This window comes from Mytilus galloprovincialis, chromosome 13 (genome assembly GCF_965363235.1).
Source record: "Mytilus galloprovincialis chromosome 13, xbMytGall1.hap1.1, whole genome shotgun sequence".
NCBI lineage: Eukaryota > Metazoa > Mollusca > Bivalvia > Mytilida > Mytilidae > Mytilus > Mytilus galloprovincialis.
The window spans coordinates 19,949,054-19,970,470 of record NC_134850.1 but is presented as its reverse complement, the minus strand read 5'-3'; the positions used below and the strand labels follow the sequence as shown (position 1 = coordinate 19,970,470).

At 33.2% G+C, this 21,417-nt stretch overlaps 1 protein-coding gene across 3 annotated transcripts in view; it reads right to left on the bottom strand.

Annotated features, from left to right (window-relative positions):
* The window catches only part of LOC143057297 (uncharacterized), a 50,823-nt gene that overhangs the window by 20,758 nt on the left and 8,648 nt on the right, over window positions 1–21,417 (bottom strand). For 2 of the 3 annotated variants that reach the window (XM_076230593.1, XM_076230595.1), the window contains exons 4-8: window positions 18,899–20,552; window positions 17,837–18,007; window positions 15,430–15,576; window positions 10,072–10,258; window positions 4,905–5,080 (exon numbers count right to left, since the gene is read on the bottom strand). In XM_076230593.1, the coding sequence (XP_076086708.1) occupies window positions 4,905–5,080; window positions 10,072–10,258; window positions 15,430–15,576; window positions 17,837–18,007; window positions 18,899–20,552 (2,335 nt within the window). Of the gene's footprint in view, window positions 1–1,687; window positions 1,760–4,904; window positions 5,081–10,071; window positions 10,259–15,429; window positions 15,577–17,836; window positions 18,008–18,898; window positions 20,553–21,417 lie in introns of all 3 variants that reach the window. The other variant, XM_076230594.1, reaches the window with a different exon arrangement.

The following is a 21,417-nucleotide window of genomic DNA, read 5'->3' as shown; positions in this document are numbered from 1 at the left end:
GTCATCTTTAAAGCAGTTACGGTCAGCCTTGTTATGAATCGCTGATTCTGTTACGGTCATCTCGATTGTGATTTACGGTCATCTTGGCGATTTTTTCAAATCGAATTTCCCGTTTCATGCACATTTCTCAGAAGTAATTAGTGATTTCCGAGTGATTCTTTTATAAATTTACATTGTTTCAATGTATGATTTGTAAAGAAAATGATATAGAAACACTTTAACAGACAATACAGAAACTGACCTAATTTTTCATCCGACATCTTGGGATGACCGTGAATGCAGTTACGGTCATCAGCTTTACCCCAGTGAATGTGTCCAAAGTACACGGATGCCCCACTTGCATTATCATTTTCCATGTTCAATAGACCGTGAAATTGGGTAAAAAATCTAATTTGGCCTAAAAAAGTAAAAAGATCAACCAATAGGGAACATGTGTACTAAGTTTCAAGTTGATTGGACTTTAACTTCATCAAAAACTACCTTGACCAAAAACTTTAACCTGAAACTCACACTCTTAATTTCTATGCTCAGTGGACCATGAAATTGGGGTCAAAAGTCCAATTTGGTTTTAAAATAATAAAGATCATGTCATAAGGAACATGTGTACTAAGTTTCAAGTTAATTGGACTTCAGCTTCATCAAAAACTACCTTGACCAAAAACTTTAACCGGAAGTGGGACGAACAGACGGACAGACAGACAAACAAACAGACTAACATACAGACAGACGGAAGGACGCACAGATCAGAAAACATAATGCCCCTCTATTATCATAGGTAGCATCATAGAGGGGCATAAAAAGAAGATTCACATTTACTTTGCATTGGAATATATAATTTGCCTCAATGACTACTAACACAAACTTATAATTTGGTTTAGAGTAGTTTCTCCCCATTCGATTGGCTGATGTTGTCCTAATAAATTATAATGAATTTTTTAATAAAGCCAATTCGAAATTATCTCCCTTAATACATTGAATCAAGAAAGATCAAGTATTTTCCATTTCAAACAATTTTCATATTCAAATCATCCTGATTCAGAGTAATTTCTCCCAATCAGATTGGCTGATTTTCTCCTATTAAAAAGAAGTGCATTTTTTCATTAGGTGAATTTGAATTATCTCCCTTATCACATTGATTTAATATTTTTTTTTTTTTACATTTTTAGAAATTCCCCTATTAGGACAATTGCACACTATTAATAAAAGAAGAGGATGACAAGGTGATAAGAGAGGTTTTCTCTAAATAGACAAAGGCAAATTTTTCTCAATTGAAATTTTTCACATGAATAAAATTTCCACTTCAAATGAGCTTATACCTGTAATTCACAAGAATTTCTGATGTGGAATTTCCACCCTAAACAATCCTTAATTTAACATGAACTTATATAAAAAAAAAAGATTTTTTCCAGATTTTATTTGAAATAAAAAATTTGGATGTTATTTGAATAAATCTATTTAAAAAAGTCTTGCAAAATTCATGTGAATACAAATTTATGTAATATTCATATGAGTTGTAATTGAGACTCACATGGAATCAATTCAAGTTTCTTTTGAATCTCTATTCAGATGAGGGAAATTTGCCTGTGTACAATGTAGGTGACCTATATAGCAGGTTTTACTGTATAATAACATGAACTTCATGGATGACTATAACCTATAGCAAGGTTTTACTATACTATGAAATTACCTGGAAAACTATAACCTATGTTCAGGACTTCACAAGACTTTTTCCCTTGCTGACATAAATTTATGTGTTCAGCTGAAATAAATGAATTTATTTATAATTCAAGTGCATCATATAGAGGTTGGTATTTTGCATTTCAAAGTATATTTATTTAAAACAATATCAATTGTGAAATTGGTTAACTTATAGTTTATCTGATGACATTTCAAAAACAATTTACACAGTTGGATTGCAAGCTTCCTCTGGTATGAAAGTTTGGAATAAAATTTTGCAATTGGAACTAATTTTGAGTCATTTATATGTTTTGTAGTTTAATGTGAAATCCATTTTTGCTGAACAAGTGCACTTTCTTTGCTTAGGTGCCAGTTGAAGCCCGCCTCAAGGTGTTAGTTTTTCTAGCTGTGTTGAAGGCCGATTGGGCCAAATAAAAATATATGTGTGGTTCCAGTAACCCTACTGTCCCTACTTTTTCAGCTTAAAAATAGCCTACCCTAAAGATTTTATTGTCATTTTTCATTAAGCACTGTTAAAGTCAGAATGTTGCTCCCATATACACAATGTAAAAAAAAACATAAAATAAAAAAAAATCCCTACCTACCTACCCTAACTTTTTTTCAGATGTAACTGGAACCACACATACTTTATTAGTAAGCCTTGGCATTTCTGTCTACTTTGGGTACTCATGTTAACATTGTTTTGTAGATAATTTGTCATGTATTTTTGTAACTTTGAAGAAGATCTATGATTTTCTCTATATGTTTGCTTAAGCAAGTAAATTCATTTTACTAGAAATGGATGTAAGATAAATTATAATTTGAAAGTATTTTTTGGTGTGCAATAAAGCCGTTTGTTTTTATCTGAATATTTTAATCTGTACAGCACATTTTGTTTGTAAATAATTTTATAAATTCCTCGTTATATACTGTAAACCAACTTATTTTCGTGGATACTTTATTTTGCGTTTATCTCCAGCTAGTCTACTTCACGGTGATTTAATTTCGCGATTTTCTAATTAACTTGATGTAGTTTAATAAGGAAAGATCCAAGTTATACATATTTGTATTATTTTTCTACTCGGGAAAGTCGCAAAAATTAATCGCTCCCAAAATTAAGTTGGTTTACAGTAAGCTTATGCGCACACCATTTGACCAAAAGTTGCGGAATGATCAGAATTTAAATGATATCAATCACCAAACAGGAAAAGCAGAATCAGAGCAATGTTGGCAATTATCCACTGTTTCATACAATTTTGATGAATTACTTGTTTATTAATGTTTAAATGAATGTAGTAAATACACAATAGAGAATACAATACCTGTCCATTTTTTGGTTGATTATTTTGGTGTGCAAAATTGTGACTTTCAGATGAAGAACAGTAATAACAGTACTATTTTGTCATGATCAGTGGTAATTTGGTGTCAGAAAGTATTAACTAATTATATAAAGGCTCTTAAGAGCCTGTGTCCCTCACCTTGGTCTATGTGCATACATGTTAAACAAAAGATACAGATGGATTCATGACAAAATTGTGTTTTGATGATGGTGATGTGTTTGTAGATCTTACTTTACTGAACATTCTTGCTACTTACAATTTTCTCTATCCATAATAAACTTGGCCCTTTAGTTACACAGAGGGAAATATTTTGTAAAATTTACAAAAATTTATAAATTTAATGAAAATTGTTAAAAATTGACTATAAAGGGCAATAACTCTTTGAGGGGGTCAACTGACCATTTAGGTAATGTTGACTTATTTGTAGATGTTATTTTGCTGAACATTATTGCTGTTGACAGTTTATCTCTATCTATACTAATATTCAAGATAATAACCAAAAACAGCAAAATTTCTTTAAAAAAAATACCAATTGTGGGGCAGCAACCCAACAAACAACCCATTGTCCAATTCATCTGAAAATTTCAGAGCAGATAAATATTGACTAGATAAACAATTTAACCCCTTTCAGATTTGCTCTAAATGCTTTGGTTTCAGAGTTGCAAGCCAAAATATACATTTTACCCCTATGTTCTATTTTTAGCCATGACAGCCATCTTGGTTGGTTGGCCTGGTCACCGGACACATTTTTTTAACTAGATACACCAATGATGATTGTGGCAAAGTTTTGTATAATTTGGCCCAGCAGTTTCAGAAGAGAAGATTTTTGTAAAAGTTAACAACGTTGACGACGACGGATAATGGACGCAAAGTGATGAGAAAAGCTTACTTGGCTTCGGTCCAGGTGAGCTAAAAATATTCTTTTCAACAACTTCATAATGGAATGTGTGCACAATCTCAATAGGTTGGCCAACTTTGTGTAAAGTTCAAAATATCTAGATAAAAAAACAAAAATGATAACCCATCCTTTTGAAAATTTGCTGAAGAAATGAGTAGGTTTCCAGGTCTTACAAATTTAAACATTTAAGGTGGTACCAAACACCCTGACTTATATTTATTTGGCTCATTTAAATTTCAAAAAATTTTGACAAAGTGTTTACTTTGACCCTTTGAAAAAAATATATAAAATTTCTAAAAATTGGAACCAACAACTTTATCAGAAAAATTTCATTGGTTATATCATGTATATATATATATATATAGCAGTTTGACAAACACTAGTTTTTGGTCATTAAGAAGCTTAATATTTCCCTAACAATACACTGTGATTAAAACATTTAGCTGATTTCTACAGAGTTATCTCCCTGTAGTATTTGGTACCACCTTAATGCTTTGACTGATTGATGGAAAAAAACTTACCACAAAAATAGATTTGTTTCCTGTTCCTAGCTCAATATTGAGCGAGTTTTCCACGGACTTAGAAATTATCTGCATTAGATGTTTATTCCACTGCATATGTGACTACTGCACGCTAGCTCTGCTTTGCATTCATAGAAATCTCGCGATATTAAAAGTAAACGATAAAACTATCAATGACAGAAGATTGCCGACATTGCTCCATAAAAATTTTGACTATATTTTCTTTGATATCCGATACACTGAACCACAATTTTCTAGGCATTTTAGATTCATTTCATTACAAAGACATCCCATTTTACAATCTGCCTAATTTTTTAAACAGATTGACCAGATTTTACTATTGATGAGTTTTATTATCATTGTTTTCCATTTTTTAATACAAATTGGTGTTCATTTATATTGTTATGTATGCAAATTATTCACTCAAATTTAAAAAAAACAAATCAAAACTATATTTATAAATCTTACCCATTTTATTGCCTTCAATATGAACAAAGCCACAGGCACACTCCATAAATCTTGAAGAACATGGAACATATTTATTTGAAGATCTGTTTCTTGTTCCATGCATATTAATCATGTGTTCTATATAAGCCCGGGAACACATCGAGGAATAGTTGCATTTTGTACATTTTAAAAATTTTCTGAAATAAGAAAATAAACATGATAAAGTTAAGTCTGACATGTAAGTATAAACAAGTGAAACTGCAAGCTACTGCTCACTGATGATACCCCCGCCGCAAGTGGATAATATTAATAGTGTAACTAGAGGCTCTAAAGAGCCTGTGTCGCTCACCTTGGTCTATGTGAATATTAAACAAAGCAAGAAGATGGATTCATGACAAAATTGTGTTTTGGTGATGATGTGTTTGTACATCTTACTTTACTGAACATTCTTGCTGCTTACAATTATCTCTATCTATAATGAACTTGGCCCAGTAGTAAAAAATGTTTGTAAAAATTTACAAATTTTATGAAAATTGTTAAAAATTGACTATAAAGGACAATAACTCCTTAGGGGGTCAATTGACCATTTCAGTCATGTTGACTTATTTGTAAATCTTACTTTGCTGTACATTATTGCTGTTTAAAGTTTATCTCTATCTATAATAATATTCAAGATAATAACCCAAAACAGTAAAATTTCCTTAAAATTACCAATTTAGGGGCAGCAACCCAACAACGGGTTGTCCGATTCATCCGAAATTTCAGGGCAGATAGATTTTGACCTGATAAACAATTCAACCCAATGTCAGATTGCTCTAAATGCTTTGGTTTTTGAGTTATAAGCCAAAAACTGCATTTTACCCCTATGTTTTATTTTTAGCTATGGCAGCCATCTTGGTTGGATGGCCAGGTCACCGGACACATTTTTTAAACTACATACCCCAAAGATGATTGTGGCCAAGTTTGGATTAATTTGGCCCAGTAGTTTCAGAGAAGAAGATTTTTGTAAAAGATTACTAAGATTTACGAAAAATGGTTAAAAATTGACTATAAAGGGCAATAACTCCTACAGGGGTCAACTGACCATTTCGGTCAAGTTCACTTATTTGTAAATCTTACTTTGCTGAACATTATTGCTGTTTACAGTTTATCTCTATCTATAATAATATTCAAGATAATAACCAAAAACAGTAAAATTTCCTTAAAATTACCAATTTAGGGGCAGCAACCCAACAACGGGTTGTCCGATTCATCTGAAAATTTGAGGGCAGATAGATCTTGACCTGATAAACACTTTTACCCATTGTCAGATTTGCTCTAAATGCTTTGATTTTTGAGTTATAAGCCAAAAACTGCATTTTACCCCTATGTTCTATTTTTAGCCATGGCGGCCATCTTGGTTGGTTGGCCGGGTCACGCCACACATTTTTTAAACAAGTTACCCCTATGATGATTGTGGTCAAGTTTAGTTTAATTTGGCCCAGTAGTTTCAGAGAAGAAGATTTTTGTAAAAGATTACTAAGATTTACAAAAAAATGGTTAAAAATTAACTATAAAGGGCAATAACTCCTTCAGGGGTCAACTGACCATTTTGGTCATGCTGACTTATTTGTAAATCTTACTTTGCTGAACATTATTGCTGTTTACAGTTTATCTCTATCTATAATAATATTCAAGATAATAACCAAAAACAGCAAAATTTCCTTAAAATTACCAATTCAGGGGCAGCAACCCAACAACAGGTTGTCCGATTCATCTGAAAATTTCAGGACAGATAGATCTTGACCTGATAAACACTTTAACCGCTGTTAGATTTGCTCTAAATGCTTTGGTTTTTGAGTTATAAGCCAAAAACTGCATTTTACCCCTATGTTCTATTTTTAGCCATGGCGGCCATCTTGGTTGGTTTGCCGGGTCACGCCACACATTTTTTAAACTAGATATCCCAAAGATGATTATGGCCAAGTTTGGATTAATTTGGCCCAGTAGTTTCAGAGGAGAAGATTTTTGTAAAAGATTACTAAGATTTACGAACTAGAGGCTCTAAAGAGCCTGTGTCGCTCACCTTGGTCTATGTGAATATTAAACAAAGGAAGCAGATGGATTCATGACAAAATTGTGTTTTGGTGATGGTGATGTGTTTGTACATCTTACTTTACTGAACATTCTTGCTACTTACAATTATCTCTATCTATAATGAACTTGGCCCAGTAGTTTCAGTGGAAAATGTTAGTTAAAATTTACAAATTTTATGAAAATTGTTAAAAATTGACTATAAAGGACAATAACTCCTTAAGGGTCAATTGACCATTTCCGTCATGTTGACTTATTTGTAAATCTTACTTTGCTTAACATTATTGATGTTTACAGTTTATCTCTATCTATAATAATATTCAAGATAATAACCAAAAACAGCAAAATTTCCTTAAAATTACCAATTCAGGGGCAGCAACCCAACAACCAGTTGTCAGATTCATCTGAAAATTTCAGGGCAGATAGATCTTGACCTGATAAACAATTTTACCCCATGTCAGATTTGCTCTAAAGGCTGCGGTTTCAGAGTTTTAAGCCAAAATCTACATTTCACCCCTATGTTCTATTTTTAGCAATGGCGGCCATCTTGGTTGGTTAGCCAGGTCAGGGGACACAATTTTTAAACTAGATAACCCAATGATGATTGAGGCTAAGTTTGGTTTAATTTAGCCCAGTAGTTTCAGAGGAGAAGATTTTTGTAAAAGATAACTAAGATTTACGAAAAATGGTTAAAAATTGACTATAAAGGGCAATAACTCCTAAAGAAATCAACAGACCATTTTGGTCTTGTTGACTTGTTTGTAGATCTTACTTTGGTGAACATTTTTGCTGTTTACAGTTTATCTCTATCTATAATAATATTCAAGATAATAACCAAAAACAGCAAAATGTCCTTAAAATTACCAATTCAGGGGCAGCAACCTATCAACGGGTTGTCCAATTCATCTCAAAATTTCAGGGCAGATAGATCTTGACCTGATAAACAATTTTACCCGATGTCAGATTTGCTCTGAATGCTTTGGTTTTTGAGTGATAAGCCAAAAACTGCATTTTACCCCTATGTTCTATTTTTAGCCATGGCGGCCATCTTGGTTGGTTGACCAGGTCACCGGACACAATTTTTTAACTAGATACCCCAATGATGATTGTGGTCAAGTTTGGTTTAATTTGGCCAAGTAGTTTCAGAGGAGAAGATTTTTGTAAAAGATGACTAAGATTTACGTAAAATGGTTAAAAATTGACTATAAAGGGCAATAACTCCTAAAGGGGTCAACAGACCATTTTGGTCATGTTGACTTATTTGTAGATCTTACTTTACTGAACATTTTTGTTGTGTACAGTTTATCTCTATCTATGATAATATTCAAGATAATAACCAAAAACAGCAAAATTTCCTTAAAATTACCAATTCAGGGGCAGCAACCTATCAACGGGTTGTCCGATTCATCTCAAAATTTCAGGGCAGATAGATCTTGACCTGATTAACAATTTTACCCGATGTCAGATTTGCTCTAAATGCTTTGGTTTTTGAGTTATAAGCCAAAAACTGCATTTTACCCCTATGTTCTATTTTTAGCCATGGCGGCCATCTTGGTTGGTTGGCCGGGTCACCGGACACAATTTTTAAACTAGATACCCTAATAATGATTGTGGCCAAGTTTGGTAAAAATTGGCCCAGTAGTTTCAGAGGAGAAGATTTTTGTAAAAGTTAACGACGGACGACGACGATGGACGACGGACGACGGACGACGGACGCCAAGTGATGAGAAAAGCTCACTTGGCCCTTTGGGCCAGGTGAGCTAAAAATATGCAAGTGTTCGGTAAACAGGAAGTTGTCGAGTGATGAATCTGAAAACGCATCACACGGTATAGCTGACTTATAAAAATCCTGAAACCAAATTTCAGAAATCCTTGTATTGTAGTTCCTGAGAAAAATGTGACGAAAATTTTCAACTTGGTTATCATGTGTAAAATCATACAAGTGTTCGGTAAACAGGAAGTTGTCGAGTGATGAATCTGAAAACGCATCACACGGTATAGCTGACTTATATAAATCCTGAAACCAAATTTCAGAAATCCTTGTATTGTAGTTCCTGAGAAAAATGTGACGAAAATTTTCAACTTGGTTATCATGTGTAAAATCATACAAGTGTTCGGTAAACAGGAAGTTGTCGAGTGATGAATCTGAAAACGCATCACACGGTATAGCTGACTTATATAAATCCTGAAACCAAATTTCAGAAATCCTTGTATTGTAGTTCCTGAGAAAAATGTGACGAAAATTTTCAACTTGGCTATCATGTGTAAAATCAGACAAGTGTTCGGTAAACAGGAAGTTGTCAAGTGATGAATCTGAAAACGCATCACACGGTATGGCTGACATATATAAATGTTGATACCAAATTACAGAAAGGGTGGATGTGTAGTTCCTGAGAAAAATGTGACGAAAGTTTCATGGGACGGACTGACTGACGGACGGACGGACTGATGGACGGACGGACGGACAGACAGAGGTAAAACAGTATACCCCCCCTTTTTTAAAGCGGGGGTATTTTAAAGTATAATAATGTGATGTCATTGGATGTCTTTCAGTAAACATTTGCAAAATCATAATTTATGTTTGAATCTCAAAAGATAAAAGATTTGAGATATTAGTAAAAAGTTTCATGATCAAGAAATAGCATTGGATGAAATCGTAGGTTATCCTTTTGTAATTGACTGAAATTATCTAAAACCATGTACATTCATACAAGTTCATATAAAAAAGAAGATGTGGTATGATTGCCTATGAGACAACTGTCCACAAGAGACCAAAACAGTCTTCACGCTGAGTGGCAGCCCAGGCAAGTAAAATTGCTCTCGGGCCTGTAAAAATCATATCTACAGGCCAACAGAATCTAACTAAAAAAAATTAAAAATTGAGCTCCGGGCCTGTAGATTTAATAGTTCATCGTGAAGACTGCCAAAATGACACAGAAATTAACAATTATATGGCCTACAACAATGAGCAAAGCCCATACCGCATAGTCAGCTATAAAAGGCCCGAAATGACAATGTAAAACAATTCAAACGAGAAAACAAACGGCCTATTGAAACATTTATACTGAACAAAGATTGATAAAGGGGAAATAATTTTAGTACCTTAACCACCTACCTAAAATGTTCCTCTCTTATAACTTTATTACATTCTATGCATTCCATCCCATAGAGGTAATCTGGAAACTCTAAATCTAGTCTAATCATTTCATACTTTGGCTTTTTCGAGTACTGCACAAATTTCGATTTAGGTTCAGATAAGACTTCATTTTTCTTTTTCCTTTTCCGGAGCTCTTCCAGGACATCTGCATTGAAAATTTGTAAATATTAGAGAGCATAAAAGAACTATTGGACGTACAGAAGTTTATAGGAGAATAAGGGTAAAACTGAATGCCCACTTTGCTATGGTGGGGGCATCAAAAATACATTCAAATGTCTGTGATTATAGGTGTAATAACACTATTGATTTTCTCCTATAACAATGTATAACATGTATAAGTCTTTGTTTGTTAAATTTGCACTTTTAAAAAGATTATGCAGAATTTATCTTAGTTTCCAATAAATAAATATTTGGCAGGAGCAGATTATTAAAACTTTATCCTGTCCAGTACCACAGACAAAATTACATAAAACATGTCTTGCATATAAAAAATAACCATCACAATGATTACTAAAAGTTAACCAATCAAATTTTTACATCTTTTTTATCTATGTGCAAGATTTAGTAACCATGTAACCTTAAGTTTCCAAAATATTCTATAGAAACCTCAAATAAAAAAAAACAATGGTATTTTCAAAAAGATATATGCTTATGACTCAGAAATAATTTACTGCAATGAAATGTAGTATAAATTACTTACATTGGCCATTGTTATATCATAGTTCGTTTCTGTGTGTATAACATTTTTACGTTGTGTTTCCGTTGTGTCGTTTGTTTTCTCCTATATTTGAGTGTACTATAAGACAGGTCACGGTACCTTTCTATCCCAAATTCATGTATTTGGTTTTGATGTTATATTGGTTATTCTCATTGGATTTTATCTAATGCTTAGTCCTTTGCTGTGTGTATTACATTTTAATGTTGTGTCGTTGTTCCCCTCTAATATTTAATGCGTTTCCCTCAGTTTTAGTTTGTTACCCCTGATTTTGTTTATTTGTCCATAGATTTATGAGTTTTGAACAGCGGTATACTACTGTTGCCTTTATTCACAACGTCAAATTCAAGGGAATTTTTTATTACAACCTTTTTTCATACACAACCGGATATGATGTACTTAGTCAATAAGCATTCTGGCAATACAGTCTCCTACCGGGTAAACATTCATTGTAATTGAACAGAATGCTAACTTGTTCTATAACTTGTCATGGTGTAAACAAAAAGAAAATATCAAGTCAATATCTTCAAGCATGACTAAAAACAGTATGGAAAACTGATTATATGAGTGAAAACACTCTTAAATTAGATATGATAACTAGTTCTCTAAAATTAAATATGATGTAATACAATGTATATATAAAAAAGATGTGGTATGATTGCAATGAGACATATCTCCACAAAAGACAAAATCTCATATTATTTATGCAAAGCATTTAAAGACATTAATAACCGAAGTGAAATTAAAAATGCCAATGATAATACAACTACATACCAAATACAATTTACTTGAAAATGGGACTAAAATGAACCAGATGCTCTGCAGGGCGCAGCTTTATACAACCGCAGAGGTCGTACCCTGAACAGTTGGGGCAAGTATGGACACAACTTTTAAGCTTGATACAGCTCTGAATTTGGATTGTGATTAAATAGTTGACACAACATAGGTTTCTGACACCGAATGAATGTGGTCTAAGAACTTAAACTTAAAAACTTAAAAATTCTAAATTGGACATTTACCTTTTATGGTCCAATATTCAAAATCTAAATACATGGTTAGATTCAGTATATCAAAGAACCCCAAGAATTCAATTTCTGATGAAATCAAATAATGTTCAATTTTACAGGCCTCTACCATTACTTTTTTTCCAACTTGTCCAAAATTTACTTGTCCGAATGAAATTGCTACTTGTCCAAAAAATTTCTATTAAAAATAACCTTTTTTACATTTTTAGTTGATTAGGCCAAAATAAATAAATAGTGTGTTTCCTATTTCACCCTGAAAAAAATTAGGTAGGGTACGTAAGTAAAACATTTTATTTCATGAAAACTTTTTATTTTTTTCTATCGATGACAGCAGAAAAAAGGTTCCAAATGAAATCATTTGACGGCATGTTTTTTTGATATGTAGAATAGTACTTAAATCTTCAGCTTTTTTAATTTTCTGTTTAGTTCTGTGTAAGAAATATGAAAATAAACTAATGCAAATTTTATGTATTTCGTGGGTCATAATAGAAATATGTTATTGCCGATTAATTATCTTAAAGCAAAAATGGCAGTGAAAAATCTGGCATAGTATAATTATGTTTGGTCTCGTTGAACCTAACAATGTAAATGACACACAGGGTATACATGTGGGAACAGATTCCTATCCTTTTATTTCAGTAGTGAACCACATCGCAAACTGATGCTCAGCAGCAGTTTATTATGATTTTTCAAGGGGTACTACTCTTGCATCCTCTGTATTTAATATATAGATGTGTTTTGATGTTAGACAGAATTAAATCTTGTCCAGTGGTGTTCTGACAATATTAAAATTCCAGGTTTTGAGAAGAGAGTGAGAAATATTTGCTTATTAAATCTATGGAAAAAAAATTGTGGATATTAATAGGACATGATTTTTTTTCTTCTCTAATATAAACTGTTGTGGGACTAGCCAGAGAAATAATAAAATACTTCAAAATCAATTTCAACCTTCCTTTTGTGGTCATAAACCTTATGTTAAAATTTCATAGAGTTCTGTTTACTTGTACTAAAGTAATTGTGCGAAAACCAAGAACTAGAGGCTCTCAAGAGCCTGTGTCGCTCACCTTGGTCTATGTGCATATTAAACAAGGGACACAGATAAATTCATGACATAATTGTGTTTTGGTGATGGTGATGTGTTTGTAGATCTTACTTTACTGAACATTCTTGTTGGTACAATTATCTCAATCTATAATGAACTTGGCCCAGTAATTACAGTGGAAAATATTTTCTAAAAATTTACAAAAATTTATGAAAAATGCTAAAAATTAACTATAAAGGGCAATAACTTCGATCCTTAAGGGGTCAATTGACTATTTTGGTCATGAAAACTTATTTGTAGATCTTGTTTTGCTGAACATTATTGCTATTTACAGTTTATCTCTATCTATAATAATATTCAAGATAATAACAAAAAACGGCAAAATTTCCTTAAAATTACCAACTCAGGGCAGTAACCTAACAACAGGTTATCCGATCCATGTGAAAATATCAGGGCAAATAGATCTTGACCTGATAGACAATTTAACACGTCAGATTTTCTCTAAATGCTTCGGCTTTTGAGTTATAAGCCAAAAACTGCATTTTACCCCTATGTTCTATTTTTAGCCGTGGCAGCCATTTTGGTTGGATGGCCGGGTCACCGGACACATTTTTTTCAATTAAATACCCCAAAGATGATTGTGGCCAAGTTTGGTTTAATTTGGCCCAGTAGTTTCAGAGGAGAAGATTTTTGTAAAAGATTTCTAAGATTTACGAAAAATGGTTAAAAATTGACTATAAAGGTCAATAACTCCTATAGGGGTCAACTGACCACTTTGGTCATGTTGACTTATTTGTAAATCTAACTTTGCTGAACATTATTGCTGTTTACAGTTTATCTCTATCTATAATAATATTCAAGATAATAACCAAAAACAGCAAAAATTCCCTTAAATTACCAATTCAGGGGCAGCAACCCTACAACGGGTTGTCGGATTCATCTGAAAATTTGAGGGCAGAAAGATCTTGACCTGATAAACAATTTTACCCCATGTCAGATTTGCTCTAAATGCTTTGGTTTTTGAGTTATAAGCCAAAAACTGCATTTTACCCCTATGTTCTATTTTTAGCCATGGCGGCCACCTTGGTTGGTTGGGCTGGTCACGCCACACATTTTTTAAACTAGATACCCCAATGATGATTGTGGCCAAGTTTGGTTTAATTTGGCCCAATAGTTTCAGAGGAGAAGATTTTTGTAAAAGATTACTAAGATTTATGAAAAAATGGTTAAAATTTGACTATAAAGGGCAATAACTCCTAAAGGGGTCAACTGACCATTTCGTTCGTGTTGACATATTTGTAAATCTTACTTTGCTGAACATTATTGCTGTATACAGTTTATCTCTATCTATAATAATATTCAAGATAATAACCAAAAACAGCAAAATTTCCTTAAAAATACCAATTCAGGGGCAGCAACCCAACAACAGGTTGTCTGATTCATCTGAAAATTTCAGGAGATAGATCTTGACCTGATTAACACTTTTAACCCATGTCAGATTTGCTCTAAATGCTTTGATTTTTAAGTTATAAGCCAAAAACTGCATTTTACCCCTATGTTCTATTTTTAGCCATGGCAGCCATCTTGGTTGGTTGGCCAGGTCACGCCACACATTTTTTAAACTAGATACCCCAAAGATGATTGTGGCCAAGCTTGGATTAATTTGGCCCAGTAGTTTCAGAGGAGAAGATTTTTGTAAAAGATTTCTAAGATTTACGAAAAACGGTTAAAAATTGACTATAAAGGTCAATAACTCCTAAAGGGGTCAACTGACCATTTTAGTCATGTTGGCTTATTTGTAAATCTAACTTTGCTGAACATTATTGCTGTTTACAGTTTATCTCTATCTATAATAATATTCAAGATAATAACCAAAAACTGCAAAAAATCCCTAAAATTACCAATTCAGGGGCAGCAACCCAACAACGGGTTGTCGGATTCATCTGAAAATTTGAGGGCAGAAAGATCTTGACCTGATAAACAATTTTACCCCATGTCAGATTTGCTCTAAATGCTTTGGTTTTTGAGTTATAAGCCAAAAACTGCATTTTACCCCTATGTTCTATTTTTAGCCATGGCGGCCATCTTGGTTGGTTGGCCGGGTCACGCCACACATTTTTTAAACTAGATACCTCAATGATGATTGTGGCCAAGTTTGGTTTGATTTGGCCCAGTAGTTTCAGAGGAGAAGATTTTTGTAAAAGTTAACGACGACGGACGCCAAGTGATGGGAAAAGCTCACTTGGCCCTTCGGGCCAGGTGAGCTAAAAATGCTTATTTGGGCCCTTTTTGGCCCCTAATTCCTAAATCGTTGAGACCAAAACTCCCAAAATCAATCCCAACCTTTCTTTTATAGTCATAAACCTTGTGTTTAAATTTCATAGATTTCTATTTACTTATACTAAAGTTAAGAGTGCGAAAACCAAATGTCTTCGGACAATGACGACAACGTCATACCAATAAATGACCAAAAAATTTTCAATTTTAGCGGTTGTATAAAAATTTTAGGATTATACTTAGGTAATAATACAAACCTTTCGAACAATGTTCAGCGATGATATGATTTTGCTTTTTATATTTTGGCCAAGCACCTCTAAATACCATAGGACAAAAATCACATCTTTCCATAGGAAATTTGCGTCTATAAGCTTTCGGACTCCGACTTTTCTCCTCATCTAAAGCTAATAAAGAATATAAGTACCAATAAAAATGAGATGTTGATGTTATCACGATTGTCTTGAAGATACAATTAATGTCATTACCTTTTTTTTTTTGTATCATTAATCCTGTTAATGTCATTACCTTATAGTTTGGTACCATTAATGATATTATCTTTGATTTTTTGGTACCATTCATGTCATATTGCGTTTGGTTTTTTTTTTGTACCATTCATGTTATTACCTTTGGTTTTTTTTTGTACCATTCATGTTGTTGCCTTTGGTTTTATTTTGGTACTATAAATGTTATTACCTTTTGCATTATTTGGTACCACTAATGATATTATCTTTGGTATTTTTTTGTACAATCAATGTTAACACCTTTGTTTTTTTGGTACCATTAAGGACATTACCATTGTTTTTTATGGTTCCATGTTTCATGTAATTTACCTTTATTTTTTTTGGTACTTTTAATATTTTTTATTTTTTTTTATCAATTAGATTGTTGGTTTTCCCGTTTGAATGGTTTTACACTAGTAATTTTGGGGCCCTTTATAGCTTGTTGTTTTCGGTGTGAGCCAAGGCTCCGTGTTGAAAGCCATACATTGACCTATAATGGTTTACTTTTTTAAATTGTTATTTGGATGGAGAGTTGTCTCATTGGCACTCACACCACATCTTCCTATATCAATTCTCTATCTACTACCTACCTTAATCTGTTTTATTCTCCATACACATTTATTTTAACAATGTTAACATTGTTTTGCATAGAATTTTTACAAATCACAACACAAATCTGAGAGGGATTATTTTGATGTCAATAGCTAGCTGAGGAACTGTAGCTCGAAGATCCTTATGCTATTTTTTGAATATCTTCAGTCCGCAAATAGTAAAAAAATAACAAAGACATAAGAGCTACGGTTCCACAGCTAGTCAACACTGAGTAAACAGTTCCAACCCCAAACATAAACAGATACATTTGACTCCAATTTTAGTTGACTAGGATAGTCAGTATTCCTGGGAAAGGCATGCAGTTTTATCCAGGGGGTCTCATTGGGGGGGTTCCGATCCCGGATCCAGCTGACTGTTTTGTCAGATTCCATATCCCGCTTACACTATGTACGTAGGCAATTCTCATTTTTTTGTCATTTCCCGGGTCCCACTAGACCTTATTTCCTGTTTTCCCGACACAATAATTTGACTTTCACATGTCACGCTTACAAAAAATCGGCAATCCCGGGTCACGCTTAGACCCCAATGAGACCCACTATCCAGGTACTCTGGCTTGCTTCACCAACAAGAAAAGGCCGGAGCAAAACAGCAAATAGTGCTGAAAGTGGCATTAAACACCAATTAATTTATCAATCAATAGTATTGTTGTTATTGATTCTTTATTTTTTCATATAAATTTTGATTTAATGCAGCGCCATAAAATCATCAAATGAGATGACTTAGAAAGAAATCGACCTTATGCAAATGATTACCAATACATCTCTTAATCTATTTCGGGTGGAAAAAATCTCTGCACAATTTGTAACTGTTTGAAAATTAAGTTGATATAAAAACCTTAAAAATATGACAAAATAGATCCAAACTCATCTTTCTGACTTTCATTTTCAATTCTAATGCAACAACGTTTGCAACGTTCATTTTGATTGGATAACGTCACTTTTTTACATGGCATCAATTGACAATTGATGCTATGGGACGTACGCGCAAGCGCAGACGGCATATGACAGATTTTAATTACTGTAAATTCAGAAATTATTGCGAGGTTTTTATTATTGCGAATAATGCGACTGAGTTGTTAACGCAATAATTAAAACTCGCATTTTGTAATATTTCAACTGAATTAAGCATGACTTTTCTAAAAATCGTTAAAATAAAAATCGCATTCAAGTGTAAAATGACAAAATCGCAATAATAAATGCACGCAATAATTTCTGAATTTACAGTACATGTTTTAACGTTGTTTTCTGTCAGTTCCATTATAACTGAGATAACAATATTGTATTTTAAGCTCTGACGGCATCAATTGGGATTTGATGGTTGCAAATACCCGTTTACAGCTGTCTCCGCTAATGCGTCGCCAGTAAACTTAATTTGCGATCATCAAATCCCCAATTGATGCCGACGGGGCTTAAAATACAATACAGTTATCTCCTAATTTGAATGTTCCAAAATCAATCACAGTATGCTAAATGTACATTTATTTGTGCATTTGCATAAGGGCGGTTTTCTATCTGACATGGCTCAAATAATAAGTTAAGAAATCATTAATTACCTGAATCAATTTTAGTAGTTTTTGTCTTCTTGGTTTTTGGTGGCTTCCGTACATGATTTCCAAAGGTATCACATCCTGGGCAGCACCTATTAGAACTACATATACCAGCCTTCAATTTAGCTTCTTGAACTTTCTTTTTCTTGGCCTTTTGCATATTTTTGTCAAGTAAACCTGAAAAATATAAACAAAAAATAAAGGAAATCCATTGAACAAAACAACAGCTCATTGTACATAGAACCTTCAACAGAAACATTAGTAAATAAAAGTGCTTGTAAGCACTGAAGGGTAAAGATTGCTTTAATTTATCAGTGTTAAGTTAAAACAAATATTGCATTGTATAACCTGTATAGCTGTGGAACCGTAGCTCTTAGGTCTTTATGTTATTTTTTGACTATTTTGCGGACCAAATAGTAAAAAAATAACATAAGGACCTAAGAGCTACGGTTCCATAGCTATAACATGTATAAAGCATTGGTTGTGTTCGATTCAATTACATTTCTAGATAAAAGAAGATAACTCCAATTTATATGACTTGAACTATTGAAAGAACAGATATTTGATTTCTAAACCTTGCACAAATTACGTAATAATAAAATTAAAACATCATTTTCTGACTTGAATTTCTGAGCATTTATTATATTGATAACTTTCAGGACCTAAAAAATGTCATCTTAAAGTGGTAGCCAACACTTTCACTAAAATTTATTTGGCTCGTTTAATTTTCATACAATTTTGACAATGTATTTACTTTGACTCTTTAATAAAAATATAAAAATTCTAAAAATTCTGAACCAACAGGTTTGTCAGAAAAATTACACTGGTTATATAGCAGTTTACTTCATTGAGAAGCTTCATATTCCCATTACAACACAATGTAATTAAAACGTTTAGCTGACTTTACAGAGTTATCTCCCTGTAGTGTTGGGTACCATCTTAAAGCAATTAATATTACTTCTGTAACGCATTAGTTGATGATTTGTTAAAAAAAAACTCACATAGTAAAATAAAAATGTCTTTAAAAAAATATGTTTGAAAATCAAAAAAAAAAAGCCTAGCATTTACTTTGTGTATTTTCTTGTTCCTTCATAGTCTCCATAACAAATGGAAGCATTCCAATATCCCACTCCTGATAATTGTCTTGACCTCCCTCAACCTGATCATTATCACGAATAAAAGATTGAGTTGACGTTCCTGGCATTGACTGATCAGGAATAGCATTCACATTGTGTGTTATTCTGAACAATTCTGACTCGGACATAATCTTATTATTGTGAATGTTCACATTGTCAGTATGTGAACCATACAAGTCTATATCAGCATGTTCAGACTGAACTGTTGGGTAATTTTCATATGGAATAGTTTCTAATAATTCTGTAGTTCCATCAGGTAATTCAACTTTAACAGTGACAAAATCATTTGATACGGTGCTGTCAGTGTCCGATCCATCATGGTAATCCTGTTGACTTGCTTCAGTTTGAACAGTGTTGTAACTGCTATTGTTATATAATGTTACAGGGGCAATAACTCCCCCTAACTCATTGCTCTCTGATACATCATTGCAATCCTGTTGACTAATGTCAGTTTGAACAGTTCTGTAACTGCTGTTGTTATATAATGTTACAGGGGCTATAACACCCCCCAACTCATTGCTCTCTGATCCATCATGGTAATCCTGCTGACTAATGTCAGTTTGAACAGTTCTGTAACTGCTACTGTTATATAATGTTACAGGGGCAATAACTCCCCCTAACTCATTGCAATCCTGTTGACTAATGTCAGTTTGAACAGTGGTGTAACTGTTATTTTTATATAAAACAGCACTGTAGCTGTTATATGATGGAAAAGGGGAATCAACATTGTTTAATTCATTATTCTCTGAAGAAGCCATAACAGACCCAATCTCAACATGTTCAGCATATTGACCAGTTTCAAAACTATTTTGCTTGTTTCTAGTTATTCTTACACCATCAGTTTGAACAGTGTTGTGACTGTTATTAATTAAAGATGTTATAGGGGAAACAACTCTGTATAATTCATTATTCTTAGATAACTCCCTCTCAGAGCCGATTTCAATATATTGAACTGTTTCAGAGCTATTTTCTATGTTTTCAGTTATTCTTAAACCACCAGTTTGATCAGTGTTGTAACTGTTATCAATTAGTGATGATACCATCTCGGAGCCAATTTCAACATATTGAACTGTTTTACTTAAACAATCAGTTTGAACAGCGTTGTAATTGTTATCATTATATGATGCTAAAGGGGAAATAACTCTGGATAATTCATTGCTCTCAGATGAAACCATCTCATTGCCAATTCCAACATCTTTAATTGTTTCAAAACTGTTTTCTTCTTCTCCATCTATTATTATACCATGTTCTTTTGCCAAATTTTCATCTAAATGTTCTATATCTATTTTTTCAAAACAATTCTGTACTTCTCCAATTATTTGTATACAAGGTTTTTCAGCCGAATTTTCATCAACAACAATTTCTAAATCTAAATCAGTATGTTCATTCTCAAAAATGTCTTGTGAAGTGCAACTATTCGAATCTCCATTAAAGTGATTGCCGCCCTCAGGAATAGTAACTGACCAATAAGAATCATGAATAGTTCCTGTTCCTATGACAACACCACTATCAGCTACTTCAACAGTAAACTCCTCTGGTTTTGTAGAAGCCAACACTTTCTTTCTCATTGACTTTACATGCTGAAGCTTAAAATACAAAAAATAAACAATAAAATTGTAAAATTGTAAAAACACCAAGCCCATTTCAACTTTTTTTGTAGGTTTTTCTTATGTTGTACTGCTACACACAAAAAGTGACATGTTACACCACTGTCCCCGAGGTTAGGGGGAAGATTTGACCTCAGCAAACATGTTTAAACCCACCACATTCTGCTTATGCCTGTCCCATCTTCAGGAGTCTGAAATTCAGTGCTTGTAGTTTGCTGCTGTATACATATTTGTTTTTCGTTTACTATTTACTTCTTAAATCCGGTGTTAGTTTTCTCGTTTTAATATTGTTTTACAGGAGTCATTTCCTGGCCTTTTATAGCATACTATTTAAACTCAGTATTGAAGGGTAAATGTGAAACGCAGAAATTAGCACCACCAAACATGTTTAATTCTACCACATTCTGCATACATGTGCCTGTCCCATTTTCATGCGTCTGTTATTCAGTGGTTGTTGTTATTTAATATTTGTTTTTTGTTTTGTACATAAATCAGGCCGTTAGTTTTTTCGTTTGAATATTGTTTTACATATTAAAGTAATTTCCTGACCTTTTACAGAATACTATTTGGTACGAGTTTAACTCATTGTTGAAGGGTGAATGTGACACACAAGATTTCGCACCAGCATCGAGCAAACCTGTTTAACCTCACCCAATGCATGTGCCTGTCCCCTTTTCAGGAGTCTGGTAATTAAGGGGTTGTTATTTGATGCTGTATATCATATTTGTTTTTAGTTTTTTGTTTTGTACATCAATCAGTCTGCGTGGTTTCTCGTTTGAACATGTTGAATTGTTTAAAATAAATCATTTCACATGGAAATCAGGAATGTGTCAAAGAGACAGGT